This window comes from Tenrec ecaudatus, chromosome 17 (assembly GCF_050624435.1).
Source record: "Tenrec ecaudatus isolate mTenEca1 chromosome 17, mTenEca1.hap1, whole genome shotgun sequence".
Taxonomy (NCBI): Eukaryota; Metazoa; Chordata; class Mammalia; order Afrosoricida; family Tenrecidae; genus Tenrec; species Tenrec ecaudatus.
The window spans coordinates 24,015,520-24,037,375 of NC_134546.1; the positions used below are offsets into that span (position 1 = coordinate 24,015,520).

The window sequence follows — 21,856 nt, forward strand, 5'->3', positions numbered from 1 at the left end:
GAAATAGACATGTAAAGTTAGTAAATGTTGTCCACTAAGCTCATTTCATTTGTTATTTCATTTTATTGTAGTTAGTAATGACTTTGATTAACTCCATTTGGATGATGCAGAAAGAAACATTACTTCTATCAGAGCTGAAATATGCTTCTGAATCAATAACCCTTCATGATCTCTATTTCACCATGCTGCCTTGCAGAGAAAAGAAGTAGATATACCTGTTATTCCTACTTACTTTTCAAGGTTTGACATATAAAAAATTCCTTTCCCACCTCAAAGTGAGAGTATAAGATCTCTTTACCCGTAAGTTGTATTTCCTTCTATTTTTTAAAATTAAAACAGAAATCTAATCAAATGGAAAAATCCAGTTTCTGATAGAGCTACTCCATACAGAAATTGACTAATGTTCAAATTTAACTGTTTCTTTCAAAGCACAGTTGCCTATACTCTTCTGTCACATCCTTAATTGTCTGTTTATATATATATAATTTCATTGGGGGGCTTGTACAACTCTTATCATAATCCTCAGGTCTACCTGGATTTGTAGTGGAGGGGAGGAACCATTTAAGAACTAGAGGAAAGTTGTATGTTTTACTGTTGCTACACTGCACCCTGACTGACTTGTCTCCTCCCACATCCCTTCTGTAAGGGGATGTCCATTTGCATACAGACGGACTTTGGGTCCCCACTCTGCACTCCCACTCATTCACAATGATATGATTGTTTGTTCTTTGATGCCTAATACGTGATCACACAGGCTGGTGTGCTTCTTCCATGTGGGCTTTGTTGCTTCTGAGCTAGATGGCCACATGTGTACTTTTCAAGCCTTTAAGACCCCAGATGCTATATCTTTTGATAGTCGTGCACCATCAGCTTTCTTCACCCCATTTGCTTATGCACCCACTTTGTCTTCAGCAATCATGTCGGGTAGGTGAGCATTAAGGAATGCCAGTATAATAGAACAATATTCCTGCATTGAGGGAATAGGTGAGTGGAGGCCCAATGTCCATCTGCTACCTTAATACTAAACCTATAAATGTATGCACAGAGCTCTATTTCCCCATCATTATATGTAAATATATTTACATATTTACATGCCTGTATTTAGACCTCAATAAATGCCCTTTGCCTCCTAGTTCTTTACTCTATTTCCTTTTACTTTCCTCTTGTCCCATTATCATGTTCAGCCTTCATTTGGGTTTCAGTAATTCCTCTCAGTTATATTTCTCTTGATCAGGCCTTAGAAGGCCTCTTACACCCTCATCGTCACCGATTTTGGATCCCTTGTTGTTCTCTTGTCCCTAGGTTTGTTAACACCACTAACTTTCCCCTACCCCCACCCTCCTTGATGTCCCCTCCGGAACCATAGGTCCCATTGTTTTCTCTTCCAGATTGGTTATCCCACCTATCTTATCTAGGTAGCCCTGCAGAAATAATACCTTAATTGTCTTTCACAAATGTCATGATAACTCTGTGAATGATCGTGGCAAACATTCTGTTTCTTAATCATATTGCAGAATATTCTAATACTTTTTCAGAGTTTGAAGTTATGACTTCAAAAGTAATATGTGCTGTAGCTTAGCTAGTTCTTAGAATACCTTTGACTCTTCCCTCTGATTAATAAATATTACAGTGAATATTTTAATGTAGATTAAAAAATTTTTTTTAATAACCGAAATGCCAAAGCCATTGGGTCAGTTCTGACTCTTAGTTCATGGTAAGCCTATAGAGCTCTCTCCATAGTTATTAAGGCTGTAAACCTTTGCAAAAGTACCTTGTCCCGTCTTTTACCCCTAAAGCAGTTTGATTCAAACCATCACCATTTCTGTTGGCCGACCACTTTAACCACTGCACCATCAGGGTATCTAAAATAGAGCAATTTAATAATTAAAATTATGAACTATGCTGCCTTAAATGTATATACATTCTATCAAACAAACATGAAAAGCAATATTTTTCCCTTTTGTTTCACCTTGGATTTTGAACAAAAATCAGTTTATTGCATCCTCTCCAGACCACAGTTGCATGTAGTGGTTTTCCTTGAATTTACTTAGTTTTGAATGTTATATTTTGAGTTTCCTTCTTCCTTCTCAGATGATCGAAATTAAAAATACTGTTTAGCCCACAAAGAGAAAAGATTGCTGTTACTGGTAGTAATTAGCTGAGATTATCCAATCTTGATATCAGTACCTGATCACATCATTCATAAAATAACAGGGACACTAAAGGTCAGCCAATTAGCCCGCTAAACCTGAAACCCTCTGTCAGAGAAGAAGGAATCAAATAGGCACCCTGCAGGGAAGTTCCATGATTGGCCATGCTTTCACACTACTTTGTGTAATAGAAATTTATGGATCTAATAAGACAGGTCAATCCGGCTTGATGCAAGACCTTGATGGTGCATTCACGTAACAAGTGTTCACAACTTATGGGTCTGTCTGTCACCGGGGAATTGCGTCATTTTCCTAAGTGCTTGATAGATAATGGGGTGAAACTATGCTAGACAGTTTTAATAACATAGTAAATAGTAAAATAGGAGAACTAGAAAATGTGGAAAAACTAACCCAGATTTGGAGGCCTAAGGAATAAGTAGGAATTTTAGTCGTATGGCGAGGGGAAAGGGATGCGTTGTCCCAGGTTGTAGGAACAGTGCTCCCAGTTAAAGATTGCATCAAGTACCGGTAGGTAGTCTCCCACTTAGGTTTATTTGATTTTTGACAAGCTGCACTTAACTGTCCCTTTTTCTTCTATGTGTATCTTAGTAAGGTGTGCTACATACAGTGTCAGAACATGCACTTTACAAGTGTCACTATATCTGTAATGTGTTCAACTCCCAAAGACAATAAAGATCAAGATTTAAAAGATGGTGACAATAAAAGGAAATACTAATAAAACTGAGCAAATCAAGACCCACTTTACAAAGGACTTGTTGGTAATGGAATGCTGTCATAAATCGCATGTGTTGTTTATGGTGGGATTTGACACCAGAGAGGAAATTCAGGAGAGAAATTGTATCTTTTAGAGTTGCTGTTGTTAGCTGTTATCAATTGATAATGGCAATTCCAGACTTATTCTTAGGAATATCCTTTAAATAGCATACTAGTACCCATATCACACACACACACACAAGATTAAAAAGGCCTCTTTTGAGCCTTCCAAAACCAATCCCATTACTTGGTCATTTGACTGATCCATTTAATCAGCTAGCTCTTCTCTGTGGTCTTGATGGAGGCCCTGACATTAGAACAGAATTTAAAGTCTTTAATGTCAAAGCCTAGGGATGACAGGTAGACCACATATATGTTCACATATGCCTGTGTCATTTCCTTAAAGATGTCATACAAGTGTAAATGTATAAAATATGTGCAACAGTAAGTAAATTAAAAATATTTGTATAGCCTTTTGCCTGTATACCCTCTCCACGCTTATGGGTGTGGTTAGATCCCAAAGATCTGGTCAGTATATAAAATTGGCAGTTAGTGAATATTTCCTATATAAATGATACTAAACACTTCATAAAGATAATTTACTATGTTTTTAAAAAATCATTGTATTGGGGCTAGTACAATTCTTACAATCCATACATCCATCCATTGTGTCAAGCACATTTGTACATTTGTTGCCATCATCATTTTCAAAACAATTTCTTTCTACTTGAGCCCTTGATCTCAGCTCCTCATTTTTTCTTCTCCCTCCTCCACCTTCTCTCCCTCATGAACCCTTGATAATTTATACTTTTTTCCCCCCCCATGTCTTACACTGACTGCTGTCTCCATTCATCCACTTTTCTGTTGTGCATCCCCTGGGAGGAGAGGTTATATGTAAATCATTGTGATCAGTTCCCCCTTTCTTCCCCCTCCTTCTCCTTACCCTCCTGGTATGGCTACTTTTAATATTGGTCCTGAGGGGTTTATCTGTCCTGGATTCCGTATGTTTCCAGCTCTTATCTGTACCTGTGTACATGTTCTATTCTAGCCAGATTTTTAAGGTAGAATTGGGGCCATAAAAAAAAATTGAAGTCATGAAAAAAAAAAAAAGAATTGGTAGTTGGGGGGAGAGCATTAAAGAACTAGAAGAAAGTCGTATGTTTCATCAGTGCTATACTGCACCCTGACTGGTTCATCTCCTCCGTGACTCTTTTGAAAAGGGATATCCAATTCCTACAGATGGGTTTTGGGTCTCCACTTTCCACTCCCCCTCTTTTCCATTGATAGGATATCTTGTTCTAGGATACCTGATCCTATCAACACCTCGTGATCACACAGGTTGATGTGCTTTTTCCATGTGGGCTTTGTTGCTTTTAAGCTAAATGGCTGCTTGTTTATCTTCAAGCCTTTGAGACCCCAGATGCTATATTTTTTTATAGCCAGGCACCATCAGCTTTCTTCACCGCATTTGCTTATGGCACCCACTTTGTCTTCAGTGATGAATCATGTCAGGAAGGTGAGCATCATGGAATGCCAAGTTATGAGAACAAAGTGTTCTTGCATTGAGGGAGTCCTTGAGTGGAGGCCCAATGTCCATCTGCTACCTTTAACAAATTGCGGACAGATCCCGAGTTTACTTGTGTTTCGCACGCCATCTATTATGGACAGATCACGAATAACTCATGAAGCAGCATGAACCTGTGTTCATTTCAAGCAATGGAAAAAAGACATTTCCTACCAGAGCCTGTAGAGTTTGCACTGCCCATGGGAAAAGAAGTGAAACCTGGTATATTTGCAAATTTTGAAAGGTACTGCTTCACAGAGAAAAATGTTATACAAAGTACCATACATTAAAAAAGTACTAGGAACCTTTGTTTATACATAGGTCCTATGCTAACTACAATATATGAAATAATTGTAACTGTTTAGGATAAGGTCTCCACAACTAACCACACCAAAGGGCTAGGGGATCATTTTAGCACAGTGTTTCAGGGATAAGATTTGCACACTGTCTTTGTTTCTCAATGTGGTTGTCTAGTGTAGTTATAGAGTATAGTGACAATAGTACATTGTATAACAAAGGAATATATCAACAAATGAACACTGGGGGACAAAGAATGTATTTTTTGTTTGATATACTGTAGTTATTTTTACTGTTTTTCAAAGTGATATGGATTATGTTGATTATTTTTATAAGAAGTTTATAATTTCATGAAGATTATAGTTCATAAAAGTAATAATGTTCTGTATACATTGTAAAATATTGTTTCATAATAAGACATTTTATATTCAAAAACTGAAAGTATAAAAATAAATATGATATAAAGTTGATGAGATTTAAACCCATTTATGGTTTAATGCATAAGAAAACTAACAGCCGAAAAAAATTTCCGGCCACTTGGGGAAGTTGGTAAAAAAATATCTGGTCTTTAATGTGTTAATACTAAACTTAAAAATATATGTACTGTATATACTTGTGTATAAGCTGGGTTTTTGTGCACATTTTTAATGCAGGTTTTGTGGCAAAATTAGGTACCTCAGCTGATTTTTCTGGTCGGCTTATCCTCAAGTATATACGGTGCATAGATCTATTTCCCCATCATCATATATAGATACATTTACACATGCCTGCATTTAGACCTCTATAACTTGCCCTTTGCCTCCTAGTTCTTGCCTCTATTTCCGTTTACTTTCTTCTTGTCCTACTATCATGTTCAGTCATCTTTTGGGTTTCAGTAATTCCTCTTGGTCACATTGCCCTTGATGAAGCTCTACCATGCCTCCTCCACCATCCTCGCCATTGATTTTAGATCATTTGTTGTTCCCCTGTCCCTGGTTTGTTAACAGCCACTTTTCCACCACCTCCCCCTCCCGTGTACCCCCAACTGTCAGTCCAATGGTTTCCCCCCCAGATTGTTTATCCCCCTGTCTTATCTAGATAGACATACAGACAATAACATGCACAAAAAGAAGACAGCAAAACAAAGCAACAAAAGAAAACCAAACACCAGGAACAAAAAAAGAAAAGCCTATAAATAGTTCAAGATTTGTTTGTTGACTTTCAGGTGTGTTTTCCAGTGGAGTCTGATGGGGTGGCACGTAAGACCCTACAGTCTATTTTAAGCATTCTCTGGGGACTTCATTGGTCTGCTCCCCTTGTTGTTCTGTTGCACACCTTTTGTGTTTCACCTTGGTATGGTGGAGTCAGATCGGGCTTAATTCCTGCACTGTGTCTGCAGTGTTGTCCCCTGTAGCCCTATGGGTCAGTGAGGGACATTGTGCCTCCCTGTGGGGCTTGCCCTATGGTCCTCTATGCATTGGCTGCTCCGAGCTGGAATATCATCCTTAGAGCTTGGTGGTCCAGGATGTGTTCCACTCTCTCTCCCTACCCCTTCGTTTGCTCCTGTGTGCTCTGATCAGACATGTATGTCCCTCTCCCTGAGCTGTACCTTCAGTGCTGTCCTCTGAAGTGAATTCTTATGGAGTGAGGTGGGGGTGGGGAGGCTGTCCACGTAGTTGGGATTGGGCCATCCCCGATAATTTACTGTGAAGAAGTTGCTGGTCTTGCAAAATTTTATCATGTGATCTCCAACTTCAGGTGTATCACCAAGACCATATTTTCCAACTACTGTTTATTCCTCTTTGCATTCCTGCCACCAGTAATTACTAGTACATCTTGATTGCATGTTTGATCAGTTTCTAACCCAAGACATTGACAGAATTCTTCAATTTGTGCATCACTAGGTTTGGTGGTTGGTAGATAAATTTGAATTATAGTTGATTGACTGGATTTCCTTGTATGCAGATGGATATTATCCTATCACAGACAGCACTGTACTTCAAGGTAGATTTTGAAATGTCCTTTTTGACTATGAATGCAACACCATTCCTCTGAATGTGTCATTCCCAGCACACCAACCTGTACAATTTTCTGCGCCAGAATGGCCAGTACAGTCCATTTCAGCTCACTAACGCCTAGAATATTTATCTTTATTTGTCCCATTTCATTTTTGACAACTTCCAATTTTCCTAAAGTCATACTTTGTACATTCCAAGATTCAATTGTTAATTGATGTTTGCAGCTGTTTCTTCTAATTTAGTTTGTGCCCCTCAACAATTGAAGTTCCCCAAGGCTGCACTGCACCCATTTCATTCTGGCAGACCGTACTTTGAGAAGGCCGCTCTTCGTCAGCCATATTCTGAGCGTCTTGATCTCGGACAGTCTCCCGTTCTTTAGGCGCTCACTGTTGAGCAGTGTCTCCATGCTGTCCAGAAGATTTTCAGTGACTGATTACTCCACTGGACAGTCTATTCCTTCCTTGCAGCCTTAGTCTGCAGTCTCTGCTGAAACCTCCTCACTTGTGTGGCCCTTCTGGTGTGTGAAATACCAGTGGCTTAGCTTTCAGCTTCCCAGCTACATACAAATCAGCACAGTGAAACAAACTGAGATATCAGTGATACTGTTCTATAATTTGAGCATTTTTTTGAGCCACCTTTCTTTGAATTGGTTACAAATACGGACTTCTTCCAGTCAGTTGACCAAGTAGCTGTCTTCTACACTTCCTGGCGTAGACGAGTGGGTGCTTCCGGGCTTCATCTGCTTGCTGAAGGTTTCAGTTGGTGTTCCATCAGTTCCGGGAGCCTTGTTGAGGCCGATGCTTTCAGTGCAGCATGAACTTCCGTCAGCACCACTGGTTCTTGCTCAGATGCTACCTCCGGACATGGTGGCATGTCAAGTATTTCCTTTTGGTACAGTGACTGTGCTTTCCTTCCATCTTATTTATTTCTTTCATTTTAAGATATGCTGAACATGTTCTACCTGTGATTTTCTAATTCTAGGACTGTGCACATTTCATTATAATACTTTATCTTTTTAAGCTGCCCCTTGAAACTTTCTGTTCAATTCTTGTACTGCATCATTTCTTCCATTTGCCTTAGCTGCTCTATAATTAAGAGCAAATTTCACTCTTTTCTGACACCCCCGATATATTTTTTTTCTTTCCTGTCTTTGTAATAACCTTTGGTTTCTTTGTGTGGTGTTCTTGGTGTCCTCCTACAGCTCCTCGGATCTTCTATCATTAGTCCTCAATGCAGCAGATCAGGTCTTGAGATGTTCTCGATTCAAGTGGGATAGACTCAAGGTCATATATTGTTGGCTCTGGTGGACTTGAAGGTCTGTTCTATAGTTAGCCCATGGCCTGCTTTTAGCTGCTGATAGTGAGTTTCGCCATCAACTCTTTACACTGATAGCCCATTTGATGCTGGGTGTTTTATCTGGAGCAGTACATGTGTAGTCGCCGTTTTTGTTGTAGACAAAAAGGTATTTGCTATGAAGAAGTTGGTTTTGTAGAATTTATGTGACCTCCAGCCTCTCATTTCTATCATTTTGTTGGGAATTCAAGAACATTTTATTGTGCTCATGTGGAACTTGTACATGGATCGAGGCATTTGTGTGAACAGAAGCAGGGGATATTGCATGGTTTAAAACCAGGAAAGGTGTGTGTCAGGGTTGTGTGCTTTCACCATTCTTAATCAAACTGTATGTTGAGCAAATACCACATATGCTTGAGTATGAGCTGACCCGAATATCAGCCAAGACACCTAATTTTACCACAAAACTGCATTAAAAATGTGCTGGAAAACTCAGCTTATACTTGAGTGATCAGAAAAACTCGATTATATGAAGAAGAACTTGGCATCAGGATTAGAGGAAGGTTTATTAGCAACCTGAAATAACTTGCTGAAAGTGAGGAAGACTTGAACCATTTGCTGTTGAAGATCACGGATTACAGCCTTCAGTGTGGATTACAACTCTGTAAACAAAACCAAAATTCTCACAACTGTACCAATTGGCAGCATCACAGTAAATGGAGAAAAGATCACAGTTGTCAAGGAGCTCGCCTTGCTTGAGTCCACAAGCAATACTCACTGAAGCAGCAGTCGAGCAATGCATTCCGTTGGGCAAAGCTGCTGCACAGAACCTCTTTAATGTGCTGAGGAGCAAAATTAATACATTGATGACTAAGGTGCATGTGACCAAGCCAAGGTATTTCAGTCACCGCTTAGATTGGATAAGGAAGGCTGAAGGATGGATGCATTTGAACTGTGGCGCTGGTGGAGAGTATTGGAAGCTCACTGTGCCATCAAAAGAACAAACCAGTCTTTCTGGGAAGAACTACAGCCAGAGAGCTTCTTAGAGGCAAGGTTAGTGAGATTTCATCTCATGTACTTTGGACATATTGTCAGGACAGACCAGGTCCTGGTGGAGGACATTATACTTGGTAAAGTAGAGGTGCAGTGAAAAAGAGGATGGCCCTTGACGAGATGGATTGGCACAGTGGCTGGAACATTGGACTTAAACATAAAACAGTAATGAAGCTGGAGCAGGACTGAGTGGTGTTTCATTCTTTTGTACGTGAGGTCACTATGACTGAAACGAACTCGACAATACCTAACAACCCAGAGATGACATTTTTATAGTCTTTGATTTTTTTTTTACTACCCACCAACCTGTAACACAACTCAAGATTCAGTTGGTAATAAGTGCTAGCACCAATTTAAATGTAAAAGTTAATGTTCACGTAGTGATTAATATGGCTAATGACTGGTGATTAGGCATTTTGAGTAAAAATAAATCAGGGATACCATTCCTTCTGGAGGTACAAAAGGTTAGGTGTATTGTTACAAAACAGTTTCATCTCATTTTTAAATGTTCATCTGAAACACAGAGAGGAATTAAGTAATTAGGTTTTTTTTGGTTTTGTTTTTTAGAAATTCTAAAAAGACATGACATATTCTATGCATTTCAATATATCCTAGGCATTATTGAAAGCATACCTGAAATGAACTTGGTCTAAATACAGGCATGTACATATATAAATATATATATAAGGAGAGGGGAATAGAACTATATCCTCATATCTATATGTTAAGAATTAAGGTTGCAGATGGACATTGGGCCTCGACTCAAGTACTCTCTCAACACAAGAACACTTTGTTCTAATAATTGGTATTCTGTGATGTTCACCTTCCCGACATGATAGCTGAAGACAAAATGGGTGCATAAGCAAATGTGAAGAAAGCTGATGGTGCCTGGCTATCAAAAGATAGAGCGTCAGGGGTCTTAAAGGCTTGAAGATAAACAAGCAGCCATCTAGCTCAGAAGTAACAAAGCCCACATGGAAGAAGCACACCAGTCTATGTGATCAGAGGTGTCGATGGGATCAGATATCAGGCATCTCAGACCCAGACAAAATCATACCCAATGTGAATGGAGCGTGGGGACATGGAGTGGAAACCCAAAGCACAATTGTAGACAATTAGACATCCCCTCACAGAAAGGTCACAAGGAAGAGATGAACCAGTCAGGGTGCAGTATAATACCGATGAAAACACACAATTGTCCTCTAGTTCTTTAATGCTTCCTTCCCCCAACTGTCATGACCTTAATTCTACCTTACAAATCGGATTAGAGCAGAGCATGCACACTGCTACAGATAAGATCCCTACAACACAGGGAATCCAGGATAAATAAACGCCTCAGGGACAACAATGACAGTAGATATACCAAGGGAACTAGGGGAGGGGAGGGGAAGAAAGGGGAATGGATCACAAGGATCGATATATAACCCCCTCCCAGGGTACAAAACAACAATGAGGGGTGTCGGAGGACGATGTAAGATACGGGGGGAAAAAAGATAAGGAAATAATAATGTATAACTTATCAAGGATTTGTGAGGGGGGGCAGGTAGGGAAGGGATGAGGAAGAAATGGAGAGCTGATATCGGGCTCAGGTGGGAAGAGAATATTTTGAAAATGATCATGGTAACATGTGCGAATGTGCTTGACACTGGATGAATGTATGGATTATGGTAAGAGATGTAAGAGGCCCCAAAAAAGTATTTAATAAGAAAAGAAATTTTGTGCCTTTTCTCTTTTTTTAATCATTTTATTGGGGCTCATACAACTCATCACAATCCATACATACATCAATTGTGTAAAGCACACTTAATACATTTGTTGCCCTCATCATTCTCAAAATTCTATTTCTACTTGGGTTCCTGGAATCAGCTCCTCGTTTTCCATTTTTCCCCTCCCTGCCCCCCCTCTCTCATGAACCCTTAATAATTTATAAATTATTGTTTTATCTTACACTGCCCAGCATCTCCCTTCACCCACTTTTCTGTTGCCCATCCCCCAGAGAGAGGTTATATGTAGATCCTTGTGATTGTTTCCCCCTTTCTCCCCTCCCCCTATTCCCTCCCGCTATCGCCACTTCCACCACTGGTCCTGAGGGGTTCATCTGTCCTTGATTCCCTGTGTTTCCAGTTCCCAACTGTACCGCTGTGCATCTTTTGGTCTAACCAGGTTTGCAGGGTAAAATTGGGATCAAGATAGTTGGGGAGAGGAAGCGTTTAAGAACTAGAGGAAGGTTGTAAGTTTCATTGTTGCTACACTGAACCCTGAGTGACTCATCTCCCCACTACACCTCTGCAGGTGATGTCCAGTTGTCTACAGATGGGCGTTGGGTCCCCATCACGCACTCCTCTCATTCACAATGATATGATTTCCATCCCCCCACCCCCGACCTTTGGTGCTTGAAACCTGGTCCCCTCGGCCCTTCATGATCACACATGTTGGTGTAACTGCTTCCATGTGGGCTTTGTTGCTTCTGGGCTAGATGGCTGCTTGTTTAAGACCCCAGACGCTATATCTCTCGATAGCCAGGCACCATCAGCCTTCTTCACCACACTTACTTATGCACACATTCATAGTCAGCGTTTATGTGGGGAAGGTGATCACACAATGATGGTTTTGTTCTTTGGTGTCTACTACCTGATCCCTTCAACACCTTGTGTTCACTTTGGCTTGTGTGCTGCTTCTCTGTGGGCTTTGTTGCTTCATGCTTTTTCAGTTGAGATCCTTTTTAATGATAGTTTGAAAAACAAGTATGGAAATGGGTAGGGTAAACAACAAACAATCACTTCTCTGTAATGTCATTTGCCTGAATAATATATGTGGTTCTTTTCCACTTTATTTCCGAGGAAGTTTGTAACACCTTAATCAAGATCTTAATAGAAAATAATAGGAACTTTTGCAGTTTAAATAGCTATAGCCCTTATGAATCCGTGGTGAAAGTTCTCAGCTGTTAGTCAGAAGGTTGGTGGTTCAAACAACGACTCTATGGGAGAAAGATGTGGCAGTCTGCTTCCATCAGGCTTTTCAGCCTGGCTCACACTATGGGGAAGTTCTATACACAATTACAAGGTTGCTGTGCGTCCAAATTGACTGGGTGGCATACTGGTTAAATGGATTCTACATTAATTTATTAAAAGTGTTAAAGAGTCCCTGGTGGTGATCTGGGTTAGATCTTTGGGCACCAAGGTTGGCAGTTTAAATCTACCCGCCTTTCCACATGGAAAGATGAGCATCCTGTTCCCATAAAGATTTATAATATTAGAAATCCTAGTTAGATTCACTCTGGGTCAGAATTGACTCTATGAAAAAGAGTTTATTTAAAGTATTAAAAAGCCAAGATGTCACTTTGAGGACTCAGTTGCACCTGACCTTAGGTCATGGTATTTTCAATCATCTTGTAGGTATACAAAAGCTGGACAATGAATAAGGGAGACTGAAGAATAATTGATTTTTTTGAGTTATGGTTTTGATGAAGGATAGTGAAAGAACCACAGACTTATAGAAGAATGAACAAATCTGTCTTGAAAGAATTATAGCCAGGATGTGCAACAATGGCCAGAATCCAGCTCATATTTTGGACATGTGAATAGGAGTGGCTAGTCCCTGAAGGAGGGCATTAGGCTTGATAACATAGAGGGTCAAGGAAAAGGAGGAAGACTCTGGAGCAGATGGAGGGACACAGTGACTGTAATGAAGGCATGGAACAACAATCGTTAGAATGCCACAGGAACTTGCAATGCTGCATTCTTTTGTACATAGGTTACTGTGAGTCAGAATTGACTTGTTAGCACCTAATGCCACAATATATCCGTTAATAGCTGTCTTTCTTGTGTTTGACTAGTTTCATAAAAACAAGGACGTCAAAATCTGGTAAAAGATTTTTTTCCCCTAATTGTAAGATTAGTGATTTACACAGGAAAAATACAGGAGTAGAAACTCTTAGACTAACTTACTCTCTACATGGTGAAATTTCTCAAGCCCAAGACCCCAAATTGTTAGCTGGTATATTTGTGGATAATGAAAGATCCATCAAGGATGTATGGCCCCAACAATAATATCCTTATCTATATCAGAAGAATGCGGATCTTTAATCCCGGGTTTACAGCAATGCCGAATTTTTAATATTTCTTTCATGCCTTTTGTTCTGCCAATTTGAGGTGATTTTGGTGTGCATTTTAAAAGGTTGGCACTTCAAGCTTACCAGATACCATATAGTAGAAAAACATGACAAGCTGCTTCCATTAAGATTTGCAATCTTGGGATCCGTATGTAGTAGTCTGCTATATGTGTATTATAAGTTGGAGTCCACCTGAGAGCAGTGGGCTTTGTTTTTTGGTACAGAATAATAGTTCTCTAAAATATAGAGTGTTTGTGTTGCATTAATAGTTTAAGAAGCACTGTCATGTCTATCTGATCATTTTGCTGTGTATTGCCAGGTAACCAGTGATCCTGTTTGTTTAACAGAGAAGGAAATTGTCTTAGTAAACCTGGGACACCTTTCCCAGTCTCTTGATCCCTGTGTTGTTCATTGTGCAAAACAATATGTATGGAGTTGAAAAGTTGACCTGATATTTCTATTTTTAAAATCCATTGCTACTATGTACCAAATTAATTTATTACATAGGCTTCACTCTTGTATAATGTACAGAATTGATCTTTAACTTGTTCCTGAAAAGCAGTTTTCCTTTGATGAAATAATAAATTGATTTAGCAATTCTGCCACTGTAGCGTAACATTTACGTAAAATGATCGTTTATGTTACCTTTACTTTACATAGTTGCCCTACGTGAGCTTTATTCTTCAGAACAGTTTTGCCACCTTTATTGTTTTTGACAAAATCTCAAGCCCTGTTAGTTGCTAAATATAAAGGCTTGTGCCAAAATTTATCATGTGATGACCATTTCTGGATAGATCTCAATTAGCAATATATCCATATTATGTATAGATGGCTGAAGGATATAGTCCATTGAGTTTGTGACTAGTGCTAGGTCCTTCATGCCACGGCTGTTGGAAGAACTCCGTTGTCTAAATGTCCCATTTGAGAGCATCTATCCACTGGCTTTTACTTTCCAGAAGCAATTAAGTTTGTGCTTCAGTGAATAATTAGAACCTAGGGGAAGGGGAACTTGTTTCGCATATATAAAAATACATTTAAGTGTTAATGAAGTAACATAATTTAATTAAAAACAAATTTGCTTTGATCATTTTAGAAATACATAGAACATCATTTTAGAGAGTTTTTATATCTCCCCTTGACCCATGTTGTTCAAAACCTTAATATTTTAAAGGAAGAACTATAATAGAATATTAAAAGGCAGTATAACATTAAAATCATGTATAATTAATAAATACTGGGTTGCTAAAATAAACAAGCCTTGATGGCACTGTGAGTTAGATGTTGGACTATAAACAACATCAAGATTACAGTTCTGAAAACAACCCCACAGGCCCAATTCTGCTCTGCCTTGTACATTCTCTAATCATAAGTGGGTTTGGTTTTGATTTAGATTGCTAAAACTAAGGCTCATTCACTTTTTGTAATCTAATACATGAAAAGGCAGCACATTTATAGTACTATCACTTCAGTGCAAGGAGTAAAGTCAGATTTACCCACTTGAAGTTTTTCTTGCTAAAAAAAAATAATTAGTGAAAACTACTCTTGAAATGTTCTTAATTATCGATATATGGTTTTCTTGGATCTTTTCATGTTGACTTGGCATCTTACTTGTCCAGATTAGGGCATTGTGTAAGTGGTGCCCTACCTTAAACTATTGTTCCCATCCCCTGAATGTTTTAACTATCTTATTATGCCTTACATTTCTAATATCATTAACCCTTTGTCAAGAAGTAATTCATGACTCTCACTCACTCTCACATTCATTTACTCACACACGCTCTCACTCACTCAATAAAAAAATGTCATTCATAAGATTTAAAAGTTTATACATCAATATTTGATATTTTAAAAATAAGCAAAACATTTTCTGTTTATCAGCGTTTGTCAATGTTTTATTTTACACTATTTTAAGAACAATTGAAAGCAGCTCATGTGGTATAGGAGATATGTGCTTGTTTATATGTATTACTTTCACTTGGATTTCAATACGATTGTATAATGTGAAATTCATTCACATTCCTGGTGGAAGGAAGTCCAAGTACAGCCATCAGAATTTATTTCATTTTTTTAATCAATGTGGCGGCTCCTAGCTTCCTTGGAGCCAAGGTAAAGGCAGTTATTTTATCTCTGATCTCCTATTCAGACATTAGCAAATATTCACATGTAGTATATTTAATTTTTTATAAACTAGATCTCTACCATATAATCGTAATCCACAAGTCCATCGAGCTTATATTTGATAGGATTGCTAAAAAAAATTGGAAGTGGGACTTGCTGCCAAATCTTGATTCCTAACCATCAAGACCTGGCAACAATGACACGTTAGTGTAAAATTGCACTTATTTTTTAACAACGTTAAAATAAATATCCTTTTTATGGTGGTGGGAGGGATGTTGATGCTATTTTGAAGCTAAATAGCTAGAGCAAAATTTATCATATTTTATAATAACAATTCTCATGTAGAAAATATTTACCTAACTAAAAAAATTAGTTGACCTACTTTTTAAAAGCATATTTTCTTTCAAACTCTTTTAACACCTTTATTAAACTAGTTCACCTAGGTCTTCTATCAATTATCATTGAATTCTTCCTGTTTTGACTTCTGTTGAAAAAACACCTCTTAGTTTCTCCTTTTTTGCTTCTTAATCCCAACCCCAACATAAAAATGAAAAATCCCTTGGCTTTCTTAGTCAGGATTTTTTTCCCCTCCCTTCATAGACTGATGACCTTGAGACGTTGATTTGTTCACATCAACCTTTGACATGGTGGTGAAGGCAATGGTGCCAACATACTTTAACATCTCTTTGCCTCGGGTTGATCTTGGTAAAGTGGTGACGCATTTATTTATGACAGTTCCATTCCAAGTAATGTCCAAACTTTTCCTTGTGTCCTGTGGCATTACATCTGACTTGATATCATGTTTTGTTTAGTCAGGAAATCATAGTTTTATTTTTTAAGACATTTTATACCTGTATTTGAGTGTTTCCTTCATTTATTTTTTATTTACTTCTGAAGTAAAGGAAGATGTTTTCAATCAATTTTTATTTTTAAAATATTAGGTACAAAGACTGGAACTTAAGTTTAAGAAAGATTTTATATGAAAATGAAAAGGACTTGCAGTTTGAAGCTAAGCTTTAAATTAATTGCTGAATGCATTCATTTAATGGAGATCTTTACCCGGTTTACTGGGGTGCTTGGAGGGTTATTTTCATGCTTTCGGAAGGTGGTAAAAGCAACAATTCACCTCAGTAATATGTAGGTTCCCATCTTTCCACATAATTTTAATCATAGTTGTCTTAAACTATAGTTTCTGGTAAAGGGCTTTGGAACCGAGGAGCATAGGTATATGTTGATTATTCATTGTTTTAGAATCTTCCTGTAGCGTGTTAATTCTGAATAGTTCTCAATGTGAACATTTCATCACGTAGCCAGCCTCCAGGTTGCTTCTCCAAGTGACTCTACTTTCAAAGTATTTATATCAACTGTGTGATCATTTTGGCTTTAGAATTAGGAGTGTGGGGTCTTTACTTTGTTCAACCAAGAAAAGAGCTGATCTAAGCTATTTTTCATTTTAGGGATTACAAAAGAACATAATTTTGATGTATGTTTTAGCCTCCTGATTATCTAAATTATTAGCAGAGGAAGTTCATACAACTGACAATTGGGATTTTTTTCTTTCTTTCATTCGTTTTTTTTTGTTGTTGTTACAAGAAAGATTTCCCTGTTTTGCTCACATCCTTGTCCACATGATGTCACAGAGCCACAACTTGCTTAATTTGTCCTGCTTAGTGGAATTCACAGTATAGTGGAAATGTTTGGAGATAATTCTGTGCCATGGTAGAAACTTCAGTTGCTTCCTCGTATTTCTTCAGGGCAGTGATCACAACCAGATTCAACGTATGCACAAAGCAGCGGATACCATGGTAGCGGCCGTCGCTGATTGCTTTTACCATGTTGGATCCATTGTCAGTCTCAAAGACCTACTTCCAGCTAGGTGCCTTGAACTCAAATAGCTTTTCACACAGACTTCAGGATGTGAGCCAAGGTATGGCCTTTTTTCATGAGCTGGGCCTCCATATGGGTTGACAGTAACCTGCAACTTTTGTAGAAAAGAGAGTATTGGCTGTAGTTTAATGTCAGACTGTGACCAGGTCTGGTTCTCCTGAGGCAGGTAGTAAGTATATGGTGTTCAGGTATTTGAAGTTAAGAGATTGTTACTTTTTCTTTTTTATCCCCCCTATATGTTTTTGTCCAAAGGACTTTCTGAGAAAAAAAATTTCTGAAAATTGGATGTAAAGGTCTAAAATATGCGTGCCTTATGATTCAGCCATTGTCTTCGATATGAGACGCATGTGATTTTTTCCCCCATGTCTTTGGTCTAAAATAATATTTAAATTTCTGTAGATTCTCATATTTTAATAGCATTTTTTCCTGATGAATGAGTCTTTTAAAAACAAGGATTGGGGATTTGGGTATTCATGAATAGGGATTGAAACTCAGGATCTGTAGTTTTCTTATACGTAGGATGGTGTGGTGACGGTGTGAAGTTCTGAATTACGTTGATGGGTTTTTCTTGCCACCCCAGAGGTTTTTGTTTCTTCCAAGAGAAAATAAATCCAAACTCTCGGATCCTTCCTTCCTGCCTGGCAAATATGTTTTAAGTAAAATTTTATTTAAGAGGACAGTGGATCAGCCTAAGTGAAGATAGAGCGTCGGTATTTTACTAGGGAATCACCTTTGTCTTATTTTGGCCTTAACCAACCCCAAATCTGCTACTGTTCTCACTCGAAGCGCTGCTGTTGTGTTCTGACTTAGCAGCTCTGTTGTTAGAGGTAATGTTCAACGGAGGTAGTCCTTGTCAATAGTCCTTGTCAATTCTTAAGGGATATTGTTAAGCATCTTAGACACTTTTCTTGACTCTTAGTGTTTCTTTATAATCATGTTTTTGCTAAGAAAATGTTCACATCTACTACACTACTAAACTGTAGCCTCAATTTTATTTCATTGTAAAAGGTGCAATATCTTATTTCACACTATCAATAACTATTGTATCTTTTTTCAGTCTCAAAAAGTTTACTATACTTTTTGTACACATATGAATGAATACATGTATGATTACATGTATTCACACACAAAAGTTGATGACTGTAGAGATTTACTGTACAACATTGCACTAAGTAGTGGCAAAGGAAAACGTCCATATAGTCTATGGCTTTTAAAACCTCATGGAAAATAAAAATAGTACAAGAGAAGAGCCAGTTACACACACCTTTTCAGGTAAATTATGCTACCAGGTGACATCATTTGTACTTTAGAGTAAAACTATTTGTAGATAGTAATCTTTTCACAACACTGTAGGGATGAAATTCAAAACATTCAGGTATTTGAAGGGCTCTTAGGGTTTAGAGATTGTTTCTTTTTCTTTTTTTACCCCCAATTTTTCCCCAAGGGACTTTCAAAGGAAAAAATACCCCATATACATGAGTGGCTCTTACTGATTTATTACTTGTCTGCCATTGCTCAGCACTGAAACAGCATGCTCTCCCGCAGGTTTTTGTCTTTGTGATAAAGAATGATCTATATGTACTTGGATGACATAATGTGTTAAGGAGCCCTGGTGGCACTGTTGGGTTAGCATTGGACTGTTGACCGAAAGGTCGACAGTTTAAATCCACCAGCCACTTATTGTCTGCAACAAGACTCTTTCCTTCAATAAACACTTAACAGCCTCAGAAAACCCTATCCAGAGTCACTACAAGTTGGAACCCACTTGATGACAGAGGGCTCGAGCGACCTTTTCATAGTTAGTCCCCCAGTGGTCCCGGCTTGCTTTGTCTAAGCAGTAATAGCATCATGTTCATGTGACTACTATGTTGAGATAGAGGCAAGGAAATTGATAGGCTGTTTTCTACAGTGAAACAAGTGATGAACAATTATTTTACACAGACATTTTAAAGAAATGTTTCAATGTCATATACTAGAAAACCTTGCTATAAAGTGTCTTATATTAACAATTTGATATATAAAGTTGGGTTGATTTTAAACTATGAATAGTAAATAATACAAGCAAGTTCCGCTCCTGAGTCTGTTTTATATAGGATTTGTACATAAATGATAATTGGGTACAGTTTGTAAGTGATACTAGTCAAATGTTTTTCTTATTATGTAATGTAATTTTTCTGCATTAAACATATTAAAGAAACACTTCTAAAGACAGAAAACATAATAAATATAGTATTGTTTTGGTGTATTTTGAGAAATGACACTCATTTGTTATTTATGAGCTATTTATTGTATATGCTGCAAATTTTAATATACTAGTCTATATATATGGGTGTTGATCCGTAACTATGAGTTGGATGTTCGCAACCAAGGCCTGGCTGTACTCTGTTTTTAATGGTGTGGATCCAAGAACTTATCAGTGGCCTGAATTTTTTCATATTATGACATTGTTACAATTATATAATTTGTCACTTTTTACATTTGGAGGAAAAACATACCCAAACTTTTATATACTGTCTGAGGCATTATTCCATGACTTCAAAAGCACAATGAATCTAACTTAAACTACCCCTTATATATGATAGGCGTGGAAAATTTCGTATCTTCTAATTCCTTTTATGCCCAAACTTTGTGAAGCCCTCATATATATACATACATATTATATCACACACACATCAAAATGCAAACTAGCATTTTGATTTTTAACAACTATTAATGACTTCAAGGGTTGTTGGTTTTTTAGTTTAGTATAAAAATTTTGATTTTCCATTCATTCCTTTACATTTTTAATTTCTTATTTTTTTCCAGATCTAAAAGGGAAAATGTTAAAACAGGAGTAAAGCCAGATGCATCTGATCAAGAACCAGAAGGACTTACTCTTTTGGTACCAGACATCCAGAAGACTGCTGAGATCGTCTATGCAGCCACCACCAGCTTGCGGCAAGCCCATCAAGGTGCAGTGCTGTTCTTCCCTCTGCTACTCTTCATTTGATCCACGCGTTTCACTCACCTGCTGAGAGCTGCCTTTATCTCCCTGCTTTTTATTGTTAGTTGCAAGCAAGCTTACTTACTCAAAATTCTGTTTTTCTATCAAGTTTTCAAGCCAATTATGGATAATCTCTAATTTTAAAGTATTTGCATTGTGCATAATTGCTCAGAGTAAATTCAGTAAGATGGCAGCATGCATCCTACATTTTTCTGACTTCCACATGAGGTCATAAATTTTTGAAATGCTTTTGTTTTTGTGTTAGACAGGGTTCTCTAGAGAAACAAAACTAGGACACTTAGGGTTTTATATATCTATGTATAAAGATATCTATATCTATATATGATGTTTGCTATATACAGCATGAAGGCATATAACAGCTAATTAACCCACTCAGCCAGCCGTACAGAGGGCTCACGAGGGCTGTTGGGTTCAAAGTCAAGGAAGCAGACAGCTGAGTCTTGTGGAGAGCAATTCAGGCAGTCCAGCCACAGGTGCAAACAGGGTTTGTCACCAACAGTCAGCAAGACCACAAGGTACGACAGTCCAAAGCTTAAGCAATGTATACGCCAGCCGCATGGCAAAGCAGGTCTCGAAGGAACCTCAAGCTCTAGCGACATGATTGGCAGTGTCGCTGGTTGGCAGTCCCACAGGTAGTATAGCTCAAGAGATGAGGCAGAGAACTAGCAGCTGCATGCTGTTCGATCACCAGAGAGCAAGAGACAGCAAGGCAGGGCTCACAGAGGCATTTATCTCTTTGCCTTCCAAACTGTAACTTTATTAATCCCACATGTTCTCTTTGGCCAGATTGGCATAATAAACCTACCTATCACAGGATTAAATAGGAAATTCATGTATAAATTGAGACTGTGAGAAATTGATTTAAAGGGGTATTTTCATAGAATCGCACTGTTAAAGTGATTCCACTTGTTATCTATTGTCTTACTGCTTTCTGTTTTCCCCTAAATATATTTTAATATTTTAAAGTTGTTATAAGGTTCTTGGTCCTATTTTTATGTGTCTGAAATGGGGAAAAAGGCTTTGAAAATGGTACAATCAAAAGGTAAATGTGAAGAGTTTGGCAGTTTATTAGGATTCTAGAAGCAAGTTCTTTTTATTTTTTAATCTCTAAAATATTCTTTATCTTGAAATGTTAAATAGCAGAAAAAAAACTAGGTGAATACTCAAAGAAGGCGACTGTGAAACCCAAACCTTTGTCAGTATTAAAATCACTTGAAGAAAAATATGTGGCTATCATGAAGAAGTTACAGTTTGGTAAGTTATGATTTTAATCTTTGTTCACACTTCACGTTGACATTTGGTTTTTGGGTACAGAATTAAAGATTTTAAAACTTGCTTATAACATAAACCATCTTCAGTACATGAGGCCTGTATCTTTTATCTGTTTTTACTTTATATCTTTACTTGAAATTAATTCATTAGAATTGTGGAAACACTGGTGGGGGTGGGGGAATAAAAACAATGGGCTAAATGTCAAAGAAGCAATGTTTCTTTGGGTAGGTATCCTGGCCTGAAGGAAGATAAATCCTGGGATTTTGAACTAAATCTGAGTTTCTTTACCATTAAGATTTCTGGGAGATCCCTTTGGGAAAATATAAGCACATAATT

At 37.9% G+C, this 21,856-nt stretch overlaps 1 protein-coding gene across 12 annotated transcripts in view; it reads left to right on the top strand.

Annotated features, from left to right (window-relative positions):
• BIRC6 (baculoviral IAP repeat containing 6) overlaps positions 1-21,856 on the top strand; it is a 224,499-nt gene that overhangs the window by 174,328 nt on the left and 28,315 nt on the right. For 7 of the 12 annotated variants that reach the window (XM_075536120.1, XM_075536116.1, XM_075536118.1 and 4 more), the window contains exons 67-68: positions 20,050-20,195; positions 21,389-21,502. In XM_075536120.1, the coding sequence (XP_075392235.1) occupies positions 20,050-20,195; positions 21,389-21,502 (260 nt within the window). Of the gene's footprint in view, positions 1-17,111; positions 17,285-20,049; positions 20,196-21,388; positions 21,503-21,856 lie in introns of those variants that run through there. The other 5 variants (XM_075536115.1, XM_075536121.1, XM_075536117.1 and 2 more) reach the window with 2 other exon arrangements.